Here is an 18859-nt window from a genome sequence, read left to right as displayed (position 1 = left end):
AAAATATTGCTGAAATTCCTCATCTTGCACACACTGGGGCAAATGCAAGAATGGGGATTTCAAACTCGCACCAATCTCATGTAGTATAAATTGTTGTGATAGTTTGAAATTTGGCATTCTTGTGTTTGTCCTGCTGAAAGATGAAAAGCTTCCACAATCTCTCTTTTCAGCAATATTCTTATGCACTTTTAGATTTATCCAGACTGGGTCCTAAATATACAGATAACGATGTTTTTTCATTCTCCTGAGGGCAGTTACGATTGCCAAGAAACTACATCAGGGGTGTGTAGAAAAATAAAATGACAAGGAAGCATAGATTGAATGGCAGAGCAGGCTCGTGGTGCCGAATGGTCTACTCTGTTCCTATTTCTTATGTTCGTATTACACTCCTTTCAACCTTGCTTCTTGTATGATAGTTAATGAGATATTTTTCATTTGCAACGCTTGACTTTCTTGATCTTTGACTCATGACACACAACTTCCAATACCGAAATAGGTCATTCAGCTGAACCATGCTGGTGTTTATGCTCCACACAGACTTCCTCCCACCGTACTTAATCTCATCCTGGAAACCCATCCTTCTCTTGGTTTCTCCCTTATATGTCTATCTAGCTTTCCCTTTAAGTGCCGTCCTAAAAGAAAGAAAAAGATTTTTTTCTTTTTTTTCTCTCTCTCTCACCACCCCCCCCCTCCAGTTCACCTCTTCATGTCCTTCTGTTTTCCTTCTCAGGTTTAATCACTGACTTAACAGATGCTGCCTGACCTGTTGAGTAATTCTTGTTAACTATCATACAAGAAGCAAGGTTGAAAGGAGTGTAATACGAACATAAGAAATAGGAACAGAGTAGACCATTCGACGCCATGAGCCTGCTCTGCTATTCAATCTATGATTCCTTGTCATTTTATTTTTCTACACACCCCAGATGCAGTTTCTTGGCAATCGTAACTGCTCTCAGGAGAATGAAAAAAAAATCGTTACCTGTATATTTAGGATCCAGTCTGGATAAATCTAAGAATGCATAAGAATATTGCTGAAAAGAGAGAGAGAGAGGTTGTTGAAGCTTTTCATCTTCTACTCATCAGGACAAACACACTGTCAAATGTCAAACTATCACAACAATTTATACTACAGGAGATTGGTGTGAGTTTGAAATTCCCATTCTTGCATTTGTCCCAATGTGTGCAAGATGAGAAACTTCAGCAATATTTTAAAATGCATTTTCTCTTTCTTGAAAAGAAAGGAGTAAGATTATCTGTTCATTTTTCTCCTCTCGCTTTTTCTTCTTGCTACATCAGCTGCTCCAACCCTGCATCATACTACCTAAACTCCCACTTGTGATTTTTGTGATCATTTTTGATTGTTCTGTCCTTTGTTTAGTTCTAAAGAGGAGCCTACTCATAGACTGACCAGGCTGGGAGCCATACCCACACCCTTTGCAACAAAGAGTGACCTACCTGCTGCTGTTGACTCTGAGAAGGAAGAACAAGATGAGGATGATTACAGAGGTAAGAGAATCGCCCCTCCCTTTTTAAGCTGGCTGTGCCTATATTGCTTAAATGAAAACTGGCCAGCACAAAAGCAGGAGGGCTCCAGAATACCTGGTTTCAATCAATTGGCATCAGTTATAGTTCTGGATTATGGTTTGAGGAGGCTGGTTAGCTCAGCTGGCTAGATAGCTAGTGTGTGATGCGGGATATTACCAACAGCATGGGTTCGATTTCTGCTCCAGCTGAAATAGACTTTGGGACCTGCCCCCTCGCCCTGCCCTGGAGAACGGAATGCAATGACAAGCCCATCACTGACAAAGACTGTCAGGAAAACTGCTCAGGGTGAAGCATCATCAGAGAATGAGTCAAGGACCTGCTGTCATGCAGAGCACACTTGAATATTTGCTACTTTTTTCAAATTTGCTTGTGCATAAAATCACTTCTGTTTCAGGAGAGAGACCAGAGAGGCTGGGATATTCCCCTCGGAGCAGAGCAGATTAAGGCGGGATTTAATAGAGGTTTTCAAAATTAGAAGGGGTTTTGATGGAGAAATGTTTTCCAGTGACAGGAGGTCAGCTACTAGAGGACGCAGATTTAAGGTGATTGGCAGAATAACCAGAGGAGGGAGATGAAGATAATTTTCTTTACAGATAATAACACATTACTGAGTAATGTGCCCGAAAGAGTGGTGGAAGCAGATTCGATAGTAATTTTCAGGAGGAGATTGGGTAAATAGCTGAAGGAGCAATAAAATTTGTAGGACTGTGGGGAGAGAGCAAGGGAGTGGAAAGCTCTTCCAAAGAGCCAGCACAGGCATGATAGGCTGAATAGCCCCTTTTCTGTGCTGTATTAGTTTTTCAGCTGTTCAAATTGATAACACTGAGCCAGAATGTTAAATTTATTTTCGATCATTCATTCTGTTTTTTCTTTGTTGCTAGCTGGCCTGTGAAATGATGATAATATTAAGATCATCTAATCTCCCACAAATTAAAAAAACTGCTCTTGGGACATTATCAGTGCAACAAGCTTCTTGCTATTGTGTCTATTTTAATTATGTTGTCAAGTTCACTTTTATGATATCAAATATGCACATATGCCTTTAATATTCTGGCTAGTGAAACCAATTCACTTGCTATACCAAAAAAGTCAAGTTCCTTTATTTGGCAGTCAGCAATGGCTCAGGGGGAATCACTCACCTCTGAGCCAGAAGGTTGTGGGTTCAAGTCCCACTCCAGAGGCCTGAGCACAAAATCCAGGCTGTCACCTCCCAGTGCAGTACTGAGGGAGCACTGCACTGTTGGGGATGCTTTCTTTAGGTGAGATGCTAAATTGAGGGGAAGACGATCAAGATCCGACAGCCACTATTGGCAGAAGAGGAAGGGGAGTTTTCCCTGGTGTCCTGGGTCAGTGTTTAGCTCTCGGTCTACAGGGCTAAAATATCTAAATAAGTCTGCTCATTTAATTTCAATTGCTGTGTGTCAATTGGCTGCTGCTTTTCCTATGAATCTTTCTCACCCACTATATTCCATCATCTCCCGATCTGTATCTTGCCACTTCTCTCTCCACCATTTCAAAAGAAGCTTTGAAAGCCTTAATTGTTGTTTTTAAAGTGTGTGTGTGAAAGAAACATTACATTAAAACATTGTCTTTTTCTTTAACAGCCTCCAAAGTAGTAGAAGAACCAGCATTGAGGCCTCCTAAGAAATTTTTACACCCTAGTCCAGAAGATGAAGAAATCTATGGGTAAGTCGAGATATTGAGAGAAGCTGGTCAAGTAGATCAAGAGAAACACCCCGTGCCAGCTAGGGAATCTAGGAAACATGGTCTAAAAATTGGAGCCAGATCTTTCGGGAGTGACATCAGAAAATGTGTCTACACATAGTGGTAGAAAATTGAAACTCTCTTCCACAAATGGTAATTGATGCTAGGTCAGTTACTAATTTTAAATCTGGGATTGGTAGAGCATTGTTAACTAAAGGTATTAAGGGATAATGGGCAAAGTTAGATGTGCGAAGTTAGGTTGCAGATCAGCCACGATCTCATTAATGGTGATTCCTGACCACCCAACGTTCTCTCCTCATCCCCATGTTAATCAATATTGCGAGCAATTCTCTCTTCAGGTTCTGTCCCTATCTCCCTTTTAAACCTGTGGTCATCACCCCCTTTCCCAAAAAAGGCCAATCCTTGACCTTGCCATCCCATCTCCGATCTACTTCCCTCTCAAATGCTTGAACTTGTAGTCATCCCCCAAATCCATGCTCATCTTTCCCGGAACTCCATATTTGAATCTCTCCAGTCAGGTTTTTGCCCCTGCCATAGTACAGAAAAGGCTCTTATCTAAGTCACAGATGACATCATTTGTGACTGTGACAAATGTAAACTTTCCCTCTTTTGTCCTTCTCGTCCTGTCTGTGATCTTTTACACCGTTGACCACATTATCCCCCTCCTGTGTCCCTTCTCCAACTGGGTGGGACTGCTGTCGCCTGGTTCAATTCTTATCTATTTAATCATAGCCAGAGAATCACCTGCAATGGCTTCTCTTGCAGCTTCTTAACCGTTGCCTCTGGTGTTCCCCAAGGATTTATTTTTTGTCCCCCCACCCCCTCCATTTCTCATCTACATACTGTTCCTTGGTGACATCATCCGAAACCATGTAAGTTTTCTCATATACACTGACAACACCCAGCTCTACCTCACCACCACCCCTCTCGACTCCTCCAATTTTCAGACTGCTTATCTAACATCCAGCACAGTTGTGAGCAGAAATTTTCTCCAATTAAATATTGAAGATTAAAACCATTATTTTGGGTTGTTCCCTAAGCACTGGCTCCCTGGCACCAGTCTGAACACGTCAGTCTGTTTGTAAACTTGCTGTCGCATTCGACCCCAAGATGATCTCCCAACCTTGTATTCATGTCATCACCTTGGACTGCCTGTTTCCACTTCTGAAACCTCATCTGTATCTCAGCTATCTGCTGCTGAAACTGTTAATTCATTCCTTCATTTTCTCTACCTCTAGATTTGACTATTCCAACATACTCCTGACTGGTCTCCAACATTCTACCCTCCATTAACTTGAGGTCATCCAAAACTCTGCTGCCCTTTGTCTTAACTTGTAGCGAGTCTCGTTCCCAGTCCTGTTCCCCTTTCACCACTCTGCTTGCTGACCTACACTGGCTTCTGGTCAAGCAATGTCTTGATTTTAAAATTCTCATCCTTGTTTTCAAACCCATCCATGACCTTGCCCCTCCCTATCCCTGCAATCTCCTCCAGCCCTGCAACCGTCCGATATCTACACATCTCTAATTTTAATCTCTCCACCATTGGTGGCTGTGCCTTCAGCTACCTGGGCACCAAGCTCTGGAATTCTCTCCCTACACCTCTCCACCTCTCTACCTTGCTTCCCTCTATTAAGACTCTCTGAAACCTACCTTTTGACCAAGCTTTTGGTCATTTGGATTAATATTTCCTTATGTTGCTTGGTGTCATGACTTGTTTTATAACACTCCTGTGAAGCACCCTGGGATGTTTTACTACATTAAAGACACTATATAAATATAAGCTTTTGCTGGTTAAAAGACAGAACAGACTTAAGGGACTGAATGACCACCTCCTCTTCTAATCATCCTAGGTGTTGCAAAGAAAGCAGCAGCAGTAGCTTCCTATTTAACCATAAGAGCCTAGGGGGTGTGCTGTGATTTAGATTGTCACTGAATAGAAAAAGAGTTTAAGTATGTAGTATAAAGGGTTAATAGCTATTATGCTGACAGCTAGAGTGCATCACCAGATGATGTCAGATCGCATCTAACTGGAACCTGAGGGAAGATGGTTCTATTGGAGTCCTGCTGCGAAAGCCCACCTGTGTAAATGATCAATAAATGCTCACTACTTTACAACAGCATGGTTTACAGCTCTCTTTAATCAGAGGCATCTGGAGTTTGGTCATAATAATACAAAACAAAGCTAGAAGACGCAGGTCCGTATTTAGGGTCACTTATGGTATTGTTGGCCATTTCTTTAAAGGTAACAACAACTTGCATTTATTTAGTAAAATGTCCCAAGCAATGACCCCTCTCACCTGCGTGGGCGCATGCTGTGCAGCAATTGTGAATGTACTGGGCAGTGAACATCAGGCTGTGTATAACAACGCTCCCTCTAAGATGCATGCAGGCTCGACTGCCTGGTAACCTTAAAAGGTCCACGCAGTGCACCAAGCCAACTGCACACAGCAGAAGAGAAATTGGAGGGAATTTCAGTCCCAAGGCACTTCACAAATGTTATCAAACAAAATTTGATTTGATTTTCTAGGGCCCTAAGCTCTGGAATTCTTTCCCTTAACCCTGCTCACTACTGTACTCCCCTCTTCAATGCTCCTTTAAAGCTTATTTCTGACCAAGGTTTTGGTCACCTCCCCTAATACCTCCTTAAGTGACCTAGTGTCGTATATTGTTTGATAATGCTCCTGTTTAATATCATGGGGTGTTTTACTATGTTGAAGGGCATGATATAAATGCAAGTTACTGGTTGTTGTGTCTAGTCCAAAAATAAAATCCATAAATATGAGAGTCACCAATAAATCCTGCAGGGAACTCCTGAGAAACTTGGACAGAGCGGAACTGGTTACCACAAGGATGGCTGAGGTGACTAATGTAGATGTATTTAAAGGGAAACTAGGTAAACACTTGAGGGAGAAAAGGACACAAGGATATGCTGATAGGGTGAGGAGAGTCTCATGTGGCACAGGGACCCATCAGTTTGAGCGACCTCTTTCAATACTACGCGTTCTATGCGATATTTTTCAAAGCTCATTGAAATTCGCTAAGACCCAGTGCTAGTGAGCTCAGCCTTGTGTGTGCCCACTACTTAACTGTATAGATGCAGAGTTCATGACTATTTGCCCTGACTACACTGCTTTTGAAGTAGGAAGCTAGATAAAGTAGCTGCCCGGATAAAAATGTTACCTAGCCACTTTAATTGCATAACCCTGGAGACTGCCTCATCCCTATTTAATCCACGTACCCTCCCAACAACACATTGTGCTCCATCCTGAGAGTTAGAAGATACAATGCAGCACATTGTTGCCTGGTTATCAGTTAGTGCTGCCTATTTCCGATTTTGTTTTGCCTCTGACATATCTAATTGTTGCCTTGTGCATGTCGGGCCTCAGCTTCCAACGTGAAGCCATCTGTTTGTTGCAGCAACAAAATAGATATTGTCTGGTGGGTCCTAAGCATTTTCCAGCATGCATCCTTTTCCTGTTTGGACTGACTATCATGGCCAGTTCCCAAGCGTTTTACTGCAGAGACCTGCAATGTCATTGAGATAAGTCTTGATTTTTCTGTTTTGAACGCTAGCAAAATAGACATCCGGGGCTAATCATTGAATGAAACCCCACAGGAAGAGGCCATTCAGCCCATCATGCCTGTGTTGGCCCTTTTGAAAACCTATCCAATTAGTCCCACTTTCCCCTCTCTTTCCCCATAGCCCTGCAATAAATAACCATCCATGTGTACTATCAAACTCTGTTGTTGTTCCCACAAAGATACAGTTGCAGTAGGTAAAGGCTGGATTCCGGAAGCCTTTTTTTTAAAAAAAGTGTGTGCTTTTAAAAGTTAACTTTCTTATTAAGGAAATCACAAGGAACAGAACGCATCTGCTAAAATAATACAACTTAAATCACCTCTTCTGCTTGCAGGGGAATGAGGATGTTTAGAAAAACTGAAAACTATGTACAAAGCTTTGAATTTTAGTCTGTAACTGTTGAAATATGTAAAAGCGTGAGCCCATTTTAATAATGTTTTCATCGAAGATGTTTTCAGGGAAACGCTTCACTCCAGCTTCTGCAGTTACAAGCTGCCTAGTGTTTTGTCGTGGGGTTAAACCTGTTTTTAGTCTGACTGCAACAACATAACTTGTGAAAATAGATATATTTTTGGCAGCTTAAATGTGCTGCTGTCAAGGTCTTGATATCATGTTGGTTTCTATCTTGGGTACTTCAATTGTGGCCAATCCGTGTTGTGTTTTTTTTTGCTGAAAGAACTCAATTTGGCAACTCTGGATATATTCCTTGAGGTTCCATCACATGACTTCCTGCCTCCACATGCCCATCTGCACAGAGCCCTGCCTTCATATGACGAACAGACTCTTTATTACCTGAATGGTTAATTCTGGACTGTCATTCAACAGCCTTTCACGCATGCCCATGTTCAATATTTTTATAAATAAATAAAGTTTTTTTAAATAAATGAAACAAGTTCTTTGAACATTTTTGTTTTGATGCCCATGTGATTTTTCTCCCCTGGCTGTTCCTCACATCGATGTCTTGGAAATTAGTCTTTTAATTTCTGAGCCCAGGACAATCCTTGAGGGAGGTGAGTTGTTTATTCTGCAGACATAATGGCCCTATGGTTTCCTTCTGTGTTGTAACATTTCTGTCATTCTGAGGATGTGTTTTTGTTTTATTCGTTTGTGGGATGTAGGCATCGCTGGCTAGGGCAGCATATACTGCCCATCCCTAATTGCTCTTGAGAAGGTGGTGGTGAGCTGCCTGCTTCAACTGCTGCAGCCCCTGTGTATTGTAAATACACTCACAGTGCTGTTAGTGGGGGGCGGGGGGGAGTTCCAGGATTTTGACCCAGCGACAGTGAAGGAACGGCGATATATTTCCAAATCAGGATGGTGAGTGACTTGGAGGGCAATTCCCAGATGGTGGTGTTCCATTGTGTCTACTGCCCTTGTCCTTCTAGGTGGTAGTAGTCATGGGTTTGGGAGGTGCTGTCTAGAGGAGCCCTGGTGTATCCCTGCAGTGAATTTTTTAGATGGTACACACTGCTGCTATTATACATCGGTGTGGAGGGAGCAAATATTTGTGAATGTGGCGCCAATCAAGTGAGCTGCTTTGTCCTGGATGGTGTCAAGCTTCACGAGTGTTCTTAGAGCTGCACTCATCCAGACAAGTGCAGAATATTCCATCACACCCCTGACCTGTGCCTTGTAGATGGGCGACAGGCTTTGGGGAGTTGGGTGAGTTACTCACCACAGGATTCCTTGCCTCTGACCTGCCCTTGTAGCCACAATATTTATATATGGCTAGTCCAGTTCAGTTTCTGGTCAATGGTAGCCCCCAGGATGTTGATTGTGGGGGATTCAGTGATGGTAATGCCTTTGAATGTCATGGGGTGATAGTTAGATTCTCCCTTTTTGGAGATGGTCATTGCCTGGCACTTGTGTGGCATGAATGTTAATTGCCTTGTGTCAGCCCAAGCCAGGATATTGTCCAGGTCTTGCTGCATTTGGACATGGACTGCTTCAGTATCTGAGGAATCGCTAATAGTGCTGAATATTGTGCAATCATCAGTGAACATCCCCACTTCTGACTTTATGATATAAGGAAGGCCATTGATGAAGCAGCTGAAGATGGTTGGGCCTAGGACATTAGCCTGAGGAACTCCTGCAGTGATGTCCTGGAGCTGAGATGATTGACCTCCAACAACCAGAACCATCTTCCTTTGTGCTAGGTATGACTCCAACCAGCAGGGAATTTTCCCCCTGATTCCCATTGAGTCCAGTTTTGCTAGGGCCTCCTGATGCCACACTTGGTCAAATGCTGCCTTGATGTTAACGGCAGTCACTCTCACCTCACCTCTGGAGTTCAGTTCTTTTTGTCCATGTTTGAAGCAAGGCTGTAATGAGGTTAGGAGCTGAGCGGCCCTGACGTAACCCAAACTGAGTGTTAGTGAGCAGGTTATTGCTGAGTAAGTGCAGCCTGATAGCACTGTTTCATGACCCCTTCCCTTTAAATGTATCTGTACTATTCACCTCAACCACTCCCTGTGGTGACGAGTTCCACATTCCAGCCCCTGTGAGTGAAGCTGTTTCTCCTGAATTCCCTACCTGATCTGTGAGAGACTCTTGTATCTATAATCTCTAATTCAAGTGGAACTGCCTCTATATTTTATGAAATTGCTTATCGTATTTTTGATGTCATGAAATGTGCCACCAGTTTGAACACGACAAAGTCCCTCAAACTGTAAATGAGCTGACTGATGAATTACTGGCCTTAATTTTGTGGCCAGTGAAGGCAGTTTTCAAGGTCAGCAAAGCTCTAGCGATCTCTGCAGCGTGGATCTTTTTCCCTGATGCCAGTTTGAAGTTGGCGTCAAATCGGGCATGCAGCAACAGTGATGTCATCAATCGGGCTAGGCAGCCAATCACGTCAAAGTTTTCTCACAGGCAACAGACCAGGAAGTAGAATGCACTGAATATTTCACTCAATTATGGAACCTTGGCGAGTCAAACTCGGGTGATACAAAATTCCCATTGTGTCAAAGTTATCACCATTCCCACTGGCTGAATCTCAAAGGTTTGGGGAAGAAACCCAAGTTAGCCAACATTCCACAGTGATCTATCGGGTTAGCAAGAGGAATAATGCCGAAATCAGTCATGTGACTGCGCCGACCTATCCGAGCAGAGTGGTTGGATCTAAGCATGCTCAAATCTCTCTGAAGTAACTTGCGAAGTGTGATTATGATGAAACCGATGAGGAAGTTGTGTTGCCAATTGGAGAGAAGGTGAAGTTGATAGAGCAAGTGGAAAACCGTGGCATGAAGTGGACATCGCAAAAAATAGAACGGGAGATTCTACCATCAAGTTTGTCCACCATTTATGAAACAAAGCAAACATTTTTTGGAACAGTTCAACAAGCAGGCATCCTCTCCAGCAAGGAAGAGGCTGGGAACAGCTGCCTGACCTGATGAAGCTCGGCTAATGGGGTTCAAGGCAGCCTGAGCAGTGAACATGCCCATCTCCGGCCCCATCCTTCAAGAAGGGGGAGTTGCCCTGGCAGAGAACTGGAACACATGGCGCTCACCTGCAGCGATGGATGACTGGACCGATTCAAGACGAGGCATGACTTTATCTTCCATGTGCTAAGTGGTGATGGTGTGGCGGTGATGACAGCAATGACAGGTTGGCTCCAAAATGGTCTTGCCCATATCTTGGAATGAGTATGCACCAAGAGACATTTTTAACATGGATGAAACTGGACTGTTTACTGTCTTTTGCCAAACTGCTCTTTGATCTGGAAGGGGATCAAGAGTAATGGCAGAAAGCAGAGCAAAGAACGTGTTACCGCTATGGCCTGCACCAACAGGGATGACACAGAAAAGTTGCCTCTTGCTTTTTATTTTTGTGATGGGCAAGTCCATGGTACTTCACAAAAATCAAGTCAGGACTCACAAATAAAACCACCTGGATGACCTCCAATGTTTTTGAGGTGTGGATCAGGAAAGTGGCCAAAACATATCAGTGAAAGAAAGGGAAGATTGCCATCATCACAGTTGCCCTGCACACACCAACATTGCTGGTCTGAAGAGCATCAAGCTGGTGTGCTTGCCTCCCAACAGCACAGCCAAGCTCCAGCCAATGATTTAGGAACCTGAAAACCCTCTACCAACAGCAGCTGATCTTGCAGCTTATTCAGACCATCGATAAGAAGCAGGACTACAATCCCACTGTACTAGAGGCCATGTCCATGCTGAAAATGACATGGAAGAGAGTGAAGGAAGCCACAGTTGCAAACCTCTTCAGGGATCAAACAGGTGACAGCTGCACATGATGATGAGAAATAGGAGGAGCAGGGTGATGCAAACCAACCAGATACTGAGGCACTTCTCGCTTGCCTGTGGGAGGTCATTTATGGAGATTTGGCAGAGACAGCCCTGAAAACTTGCATGGAGGTGGATGATGCTGTATGATGCACAGCAGAACTGGCCGATGATGCCTTCGTAGATGGATGGCATTGTAACTGAGGAGGCTGATGGCCCTGAAAATTCTGTTGAATGCCTGTTGAGTGCCCCTGGCAAATGAGATGCTCCGGAATCTCGTATTGCAGCAGAAAAACACCGAAAAATATGTTTGATTGCATTTACGACATGGGGTGACTGTATTGCGCACGTCCGAAAACAGAATGTCAAGTGGAAAGATGCTGAGTTTTTCCAATTCTAAACCTCAACCTTTCCTCCATGGCTTGAACAAATGGACTAAAGATTTATTCACTTTTTTTTTTACTGTTGTGTTTGAGTTCGACATTTGAATCTGAAAAACACAGTAAGTGTTAGTGTTTGTAGGCATATCAGGTTACATAGAGATGTATTCATGTGGCAAATTGGGCTGTCTCAGCTATGACGAAGCTTTGCTTAACTCTAATTTGAAGGTAGCTCCCCTGGGATTTGACTCAAATTGACTGTAAATGATTGGGATCTCCACATGGGATTACAGTAGAAATTGAAATAATAAACTTCAAAATTGTGTTTTTTAATAATGGAGAAATTTGATTTTCTACAAATATATAAAATTGGTTTTTCAGGGTCAGAGAGGCTGTTAAGCAAGAATTCTGAACTTTGTGTATACCATTTAAAAACCCAGCTGCACCTCATTCAACTTGGTAACTTCTCCTTAAGGGTTTTTTTTTAGTGAGATTAATAGCATAAAAGGGCAAGTTCTTGTTAGTTCAGTGACTTGTGGTTGATTTGCTGTCTGGGGATGCCTCAGCTGTGCACCCATTGGAGAAACATTGAACCAATGACTTCTGGGTTTCTGTGTTTTAACTAGACTGTGCGTGGACTAGTGGTTGTCTGTTTCAGAGCAGTAATATTAGTGAAAGTTGACACAATTGTAGAATCATTAATACTACAGAAGCTGGGCCAACCTGTGTTTTCCAGTGTGCTCTACAATGACAAGAGTGTATTAGGGAAGGATCACCAAATTGTTAAATAGCAATAATTCTGTAACTGAGATATTTGCTACAATGTGTGGAACTAAACATCTGCAAAACGTGCTGGCTTTAGATTTGATGTTGGTTCAGTTCCATGTGTCAAGATTTAAAAAAAAATATATGGATGTGAATTCTAGTAGGAACAGGACGAAGTCATTCTGCCCCTCAATTGTGTTCCGTCGCTCGGTTGGATCATGGCTGATTTCTACCTTAACTCCATCTACCCACCTTGCTTCTGTAACTCTTAATATCCTTACCTAACAAAAATCTATCTACCAGTTTTTGAAGCATTCAATTGAACCTCCCCAGCCCCAGTAGGATTTTGGAGAGAAAAGAGTTCCAGATTCCCACCAGACCATGAGTGAATAAGCACGTGTTAACAACACCCTGAATGGCCTAACACTAATTTTAAGGTTATGCCCCTTTGTTCTATACTCTCTCTCCTGTCTGTCTGTCTGTCTCTCTCTCACACTGTGTGTGTGTGTGTGTGTGTGTGTGTGTGTGTGTGTGTGTGTGTGTGTGTGTGTGTGTGTGTGTGTGTGTGTGTGTCTCTCTGTCTGTGTCTCTCTGTGTGTGTGTGTGTGTGTGGGGCTCGGTGTGTGTGTGTGTGTGTGTGGCTCGGTGTGTGTGTGTGTGGCTCGGTGTGTGTGTGTGTGGCTCGGTGTGTGTGTGTGTGGCTCGGTGTGTGTGTGTGTGGCTCGCTGTGTGTGTGTGTGGCTCGGTGTGTGTGTGTGTGGCTCGCTGTGTGTGTGTGTGGCTCGCTGTGTGTGTGTGTGGCTCGCTGTGTGTGTGTGTGGCTCGCTGTGTGTGTGTGTGGCTCGCTGTGTGTGTGTGTGGCTCGCTGTGTGTGTGTGTGTGGCTCGCTGTGTGTGTGTGTGTGGCTCGCTGTGTGTGTGTGTGTGGCTCGCTGTGTGTGTGTGTGTGGCTCGCTGTGTGTGTGTGTGTGGCTCGCTGTGTGTGTGTGTGTGGCTCGCTGTGTGTGTGTGTGTGTGTGTGGCTCGCTGTGTGTGTGTGTGTGTGTGTGGCTCGCTGTGTGTGTGTGTGTGTGTGTGGCTCGCTGTGTGTGTGTGTGGGTGTGTGGCTCGCTGTGTGTGTGTGTGGGTGTGTGGCTCGCTGTGTGTGTGTGTGGGTGTGTGGCTCGCTGTGTGTGTGTGTGGGTGTGTGGCTCGCTGTGTGTGTGTGTGGGTGTGTGGCTCGCTGTGTGTGTGTGTGGGTGTGTGGCTCGCTGTGTGTGTGTGTGGGTGTGTGGCTCGCTGTGTGTGTGTGTGGGTGTGTGGCTCGCTGTGTGTGTGTGTGTGCTCGCTGTGTGTGGGGTGGTGTGGCTCTCTGCTGTGTGTGTGTGTGGGTGTGGCTCGCTGCGTGTGTGTGTGGGTGTGTGGCTCGCTGCGTGTGTGTGTGTGTGTGGCTCGCTGCGTGTGTGTGTGTGTGTGGCTCGCTGCGTGTGTGTGTGTGTGTGGCTCGCTGCGTGTGTGTGTGTGTGTGGCTCTCTGCGTGTGTGTGTGTGTGTGGGCTCTCTGCGTGCGTGTGTGTGTGTGGCTCTCTGCGTGTGTGTGTGTGTGTGTGGCTCTCTGCGTGTGTGTGTGTGTGTCTCTCTGCGTGCGTGTGTGTGTGTGTCTCTCTGCGTGCGTGTGTGTGTGTGTCTCTCTGCGTGTGTGTGTGTGTGTGTCGCTGCGTGTGTGTGTGTGTGTGGCTCTCTGCGTGTGTGTGTGTGTGTGTGGCTCTCTGCGTGTGTGTGTGTGTGTGGCTCTCTGCGTGTGTGTGTGTGTGTGTGGCTCTCTGCGTGTGTGTGTGTGTGTGGCTCTCTGCGTGTGTGTGTGGTGTGTGGCTCTCTGCGTGTGTGTGTGTGTGTGTGTGGCTCTCTGCGTGTGTGTGTGTGTGTGTGGCTCTCTGCGTGTGTGTGTGTGTGTGTGGCTCTCTGCGTGTGTGTGTGTGTGTGGCTCTCTGCGTGTGTGTGTGTGTGTGGGGCTCTCTGCGTGTGTGTGTGTGTGTGGCTCCTCTGCGTGTGTGTGTGTGGTGTGCTCTCTGCGGTGTGTGTGTGTGTGTGTGGCTCTCTGCGTGTGTGTGTGGTGTGTGTGGCTCTCTGCGTGTGTGTGTGTGTGTGGCTCTCTGCGTTGTGTGTGTGGTGTGGCTCTCTGCGTGTGTGTGTGTGTGTGTGGCTCTCTGCGTGTGGTGTGTGTGTGTGTGGCTCTCTGCGGGTGTGTGTGTGTGTGTGTGTGGCTCTCTGCGTGTTGTGTGTGTGTGTGTGGCTCTATGCGTGTGTGTGTGTGTGTGGGCTCTGCTGTGTGTGTGTGTGTGCTCTCTGCGGTGTGGTGTGTGTGTGTGGCTCTCTGCGTGTGTGTGTGTGTGTGTGGTGTGGCTCTCTGCGTGTGTGTGTGTTGTGTGTGTGTGTGTGTGTGTGGCTCTCTGCGTGTGTGTGGTGGTGGTGGCTCTCTGCGTGTGGTGTGTGTGTGTGTGTGGCTCTCTGCGTTGTGGTGTGTGTGGTGTGGCTCTCTGCGTGTGTGTGTGTTGTGTGTGGCTCTCTGCGTGTGTGTGTGTGTGTGTGTGGCTCTCTGCGTGTGTGTGTGTGTGTGTGGCTCTCTGCGTGTGTGTGTGTGTGTGTGGCTCTCTGCGTGTGTGTGTGTGTGTGTGTGTGTGGCTCTCTGCGTGTGTGTGTGTGTGTGTGTGTGGCTCTCTGCGTGTGTGTGGCTCTCTGCGTGTGTGTGGCTCTCTGCGTGTGTGTGGCTCTCTGCGTGTGTGTGGCTCTCTGCGTGTGTGTGGCTCTCTGCGTGTGTGTGGCTCTCTGCGTGTGTGTGGCTCTCTGCGTGTGTGTGGCTCTCTGCGTGTGTGTGGCTCTGCGTGTGTGTGGCTCTCTGCGTGTGTGTGTGTGTGTGTGTGTGGCTCTCTGCGTGTGTGTGTGTGTGTGTGTGTGGCTCTCTGCGTGTGTGTGTGTGTGTGTGTGTGTGGCTCTCTGCGTGTGTGTGGCTCTCTGCGTGTGTGTGGCTCTCTGCGTGTGTGTGGCTCTCTGCGTGTGTGTGGCTCTGCGTGTGTGTGGCTCTCTGCGTGTGTGTGTGTGTGTGTGTGTGTGGCTCTCTGCGTGTGTGTGTGTGGCTCTCTGCGTGTGTGTGTGTGTGTGGCTCTCTGCGTGTGTGTGTGTGTGTGTGGCTCTCTGCGTGTGTGTGTGTGTGTGGCTCTCTGCGTGTGTGTGTGTGTGTGGCTCTCTGCGTGTGTGTGTGTGTGTGTGTGGCTCTCTGCGTGTGTGTGTGTGTGTGTGTGTGTGTGTGTGGCTCTCTGCGTGTGTGTGTGTGTGTGTGTGGCTCTCTGCGTGTGTGTGTGTGTGTGTGGCTCTCTGCGTGTGTGTGTGTGTGTGTGGCTCTCTGCGTGTGTGTGTGTGTGTGTGTGTGTGGCTCTCTGCGTGTGTGTGTGTGTGTGTGTGTGTGTGGCTCTCTGCGTGTGTGTGTGTGTGTGGCTCTCTGCGTGTGTGGCTCTCTGCGTGTGTGTGTGTGTGTGGCTCTCTGCGTGTGTGGCTCTCTGCGTGTGTGTGGCTCTCTGCGTGTGTGTGGCTCTGCGTGTGTGTGGCTCTCTGCGTGTGTGTGTGTGTGTGGCTCTCTGCGTGTGTGTGTGTGTGTGGCTCTCTGCGTGTGTGTGTGTGTGTGTGGCTCTCTGCGTGTGTGTGTGTGTGTGGCTCTCTGCGTGTGTGTGTGTGTGTGGCTCTCTGGCAGTGTGTGGTGTGTGTGTGGCTCTCTGCGTGTGTGTGTGTGTGTGGCTCTCTGCGTGTGTGTGTGTGTGTGGCTCTCTGCGTGTGGTGTGGTGTGTGTGGCTCTCTGCGTGTGTGGTGTGTGTGTGGCTCTCTGCGTGTGTGTGTGTGTGTGGCTCTCTGCGTGTGTGTGTGTGTGTGTGTGTGTGGCTCTACTGCGTTGTCGTGTGGTGTGTGCTCTGCTGTGTGTGTGTGTGGCTCTCTGCGTGTGTGTGTGTGTGGCTCTCTGCGTGTGTGTGTGTGTGTGGCTCTCTGCGTGTGTGTGTGTGTGTGCTCTCTGCGTGTGTGTGTGTGTGTGGCTCTCTGCGTGTGTGTGTGTGTGGCTCTCTGCGTGTGTGTGTGGTGTGTGGCTCTCTGCGTGGTGTGTGTGTGTGGCTCTCTGGTTATCTCCGTGTGTGTGTGTGTGGCTCTCTGCGTGTGGGTGTTGTGTGCTCTCTGCGTGTGTGTGTGTGTGTGCTCTCTGCTGTGTGTGTGTGTGTGGCTCTCTGCGTGTGTGTGTGTTGTGGCTCTCTGCGTGTGTGTGTGTGTGGCTCTCTGCTGTGTGTGTGTGGGCTCTCTGCGTGTGGTGTGTGTGTGTGGCTCTCTGCGTGTGTGTGTGTGTGGCTCTCTGCGTGTGTGTGTGTGTGGCTCTCTGCGTGTGTGGTGTTGTGGCTCTCTGCGTGTGTGTGTGTGTGGCTCTCTGCGTGTGTGTGTGTGTGGCTCTCTGCGTGTGTGTGTGTGTGGCTCTCTGCGTGTGTGTGTGTGTGTGGCTCTCTGCGTGTTGTGTGTGGTGTGGGCTCTCTGCGTGTGTGTGTGTGGCTCTCTGCGTGTGTGTGTGTGTGGCTCTCTGCGTGTGTGTGTGTGTGGGTGGCCCTCTGCGTGTGTGTGTGTGGGTGGCCCTCTGCGTGTGTGTGTGTGTGTGGGTGGCTCTCTGCGTGTGTGTGTGTGTGTGGGTGGCTCTCTGCGTGTGTGTGTGTGTGTGGGTGGCCCTCTGCGTGTGTGTGTGTGTGTGGGTGGCTCTCTGCGTGTGTGTGTGTGTGTGGGTGGCTCTCTGCGTGTGTGTGTGTGTGTGTGGGTGGCTCTCTGCGTGTGTGTGTGTGTGGGTGGCTCTCTGCGTGTGTGTGTGTGTGTGTGGGTGGCTCTCTGCGTGTGTGTGTGTGTGTGGGTGGCTCTCTGCGTGTGTGTGTGTGTGTGGGTGGCTCTCTGCGTGTGTGTGTGTGTGGCTCTCTGCGTGTGTGTGTGTGTGGCTCTCTGCGTGTGTGTGTGTGTGGCTCTCTGCGTGTGTGTGTGTGTGTGTGTGTGTGGCTCTCTGCGTGTGTGTGTGTGTGTGTGTGTGGCTCTCTGCGTGTGTGTGTGTGTGTGTGTGTGTGGCTCTCTGCGTGTGTGTGTGTGTGTGTGTGTGTGGCTCTCTGCGTGTGTGTGTGTGTGTGTGTGTGTGGCTCTCTGCGTGTGTGTGTGTGTGTGTGTGTGTGTGTGTGGCTCTCTGCGTGTGTGTGTGTGTGTGTGTGTGTGTGTGTGGCTCTCTGCGTGTGTGTGTGTGTGTGTGTGTGTGGCTCTCTGCGTGTGTGTGTGTGTGTGTGTGTGTGTGTGGCTCTCTGCGTGTGTGTGTGTGTGTGTGTGGCTCTCTGCGTGTGTGTGGCTCTCTGCGTGTGTGTGGCTCTCTGCGTGTGTGTGGCTCTCTGCGTGTGTGTGTGTGGCTCTCTGCGTGTGTGTGTGTGGCTCTCTGCGTGTGTGTGTGTGGCTCTCTGCGTGTGTGTGTGTGGCTCTCTGCGTGTGTGTGTGTGGCTCTCTGCGTGTGTGTGTGTGTGGCTCTCTGCGTGTGTGTGTGTGTGGCTCTCTGCGTGTGTGTGTGTGTGGCTCTCTGCGTGTGTGTGTGTGTGTGGCTCTCTGCGTGTGTGTGTGTGTGTGTGGCTCTCTGCGTGTGTGTGGTGTGTGTGGGCTCTCTGCGTGTGGTGTGTGTGTGGGTGCTCTCTGCGGTGTGTGTGTGGTGGGTGTGGCTCTCTGCGTGTGTGTGTGTGTGTGTGTGGCTCTCTGCGTGTGTGTGTGGGTGTGTGTGGCTCTCTGCGTGTGTGTGGGTGTGCTCTCTGCGTGTGTGTGTGGTGCTCTCTGCGGTGTGGTGTGTGTGTGGCTCTCTTGCGTGTGTGTGTGTGGTGTGGGGCTCTCTGCGTGTGTGTGTGTGTGTGTGAGGCTCTCTGCGTGTGTGTGGTGTGGCTGCTCTGCGTGTGTGTGTGTGTGGGCTCTCTGCGTGTGTTTGTGTGTGTGGTCTTCTTGCGGTGTGTGTGTGTGCTCTCTGCGTGTGTGTGGGGGTGGCTCTCTGCCGTGTGTGTGGTGGGCTCTCTGCGTGTGTGTGTGGGTGTGGCTCTCTGCGTGTGTGTGTGTGGTGGCTCTCTGCGTGTGTGTGTGTGTGGCTCTCTGCGTGTGTGTGTGTGTGGCTCTCTGCGTGTGTGTGTGTGTGGCTCTCTGCGTTGTGTGTGTGTGGCTCTCTGCGTGTGTGTGTGTGTGGCTCTCTGCGTGTGTGTGTGTGTGGCTCTCTGCGTGTGTGTGGGTGTGTGTGGCTCTCTGCGTGTGTGTGTGTGTGTGGCTCTCTGCGTGTGTGTGTGGGTGTGTGGCTCTCTGCGTGTGTGTGTGTGTGGTGGCTCTCTGCGTGTGTGTGTGTGTGGCTCTCTGCGTGTGTGTGTGTGTGGTGGCCCTCTGCGTGTGTGTGTGTGTGTGTGGCCTCTCTGCGTGGTGTGTGTGGGTGGGTGGCTCTCTGCGTGTGTGTGTGTGTGTGGGTGGCTCTCTGCGTGTGTGTGTGTGTGTGGGGCTCTCTGCGTTGTGTGTGTGTGTGGGTGGCTCTCTGCGTGTGTGTGTGTGGCTCTCTGCGTGTGTGTGTGTGTGTGGCTCT

At 48.0% G+C, this 18859-nt stretch overlaps 1 protein-coding gene across 4 annotated transcripts in view; it reads left to right on the top strand.

Annotated features, from left to right (window-relative positions):
• tjp2a (tight junction protein 2a (zona occludens 2)) overlaps nucleotides 1-18859 on the top strand; it is a 125638-nt gene that overhangs the window by 52067 nt on the left and 54712 nt on the right. For all 4 annotated transcript variants that reach the window (XM_041186452.1, XM_041186451.1, XM_041186450.1 and 1 more), the window contains 2 exons: nucleotides 1379-1506; nucleotides 3150-3231. In XM_041186452.1, coding sequence (XP_041042386.1) covers nucleotides 1379-1506; nucleotides 3150-3231 — 210 coding nt within the window. The remainder of the gene's footprint in view (nucleotides 1-1378; nucleotides 1507-3149; nucleotides 3232-18859) is intronic.

The sequence above is a fragment of the Carcharodon carcharias genome, chromosome 4 (assembly GCF_017639515.1).
Source record: "Carcharodon carcharias isolate sCarCar2 chromosome 4, sCarCar2.pri, whole genome shotgun sequence".
Lineage (NCBI taxonomy): Eukaryota > Metazoa > Chordata > Chondrichthyes > Lamniformes > Lamnidae > Carcharodon > Carcharodon carcharias.
Note: the sequence above shows the minus strand (reverse complement) of the source record. Positions and strands in the feature narration are given on the sequence as shown.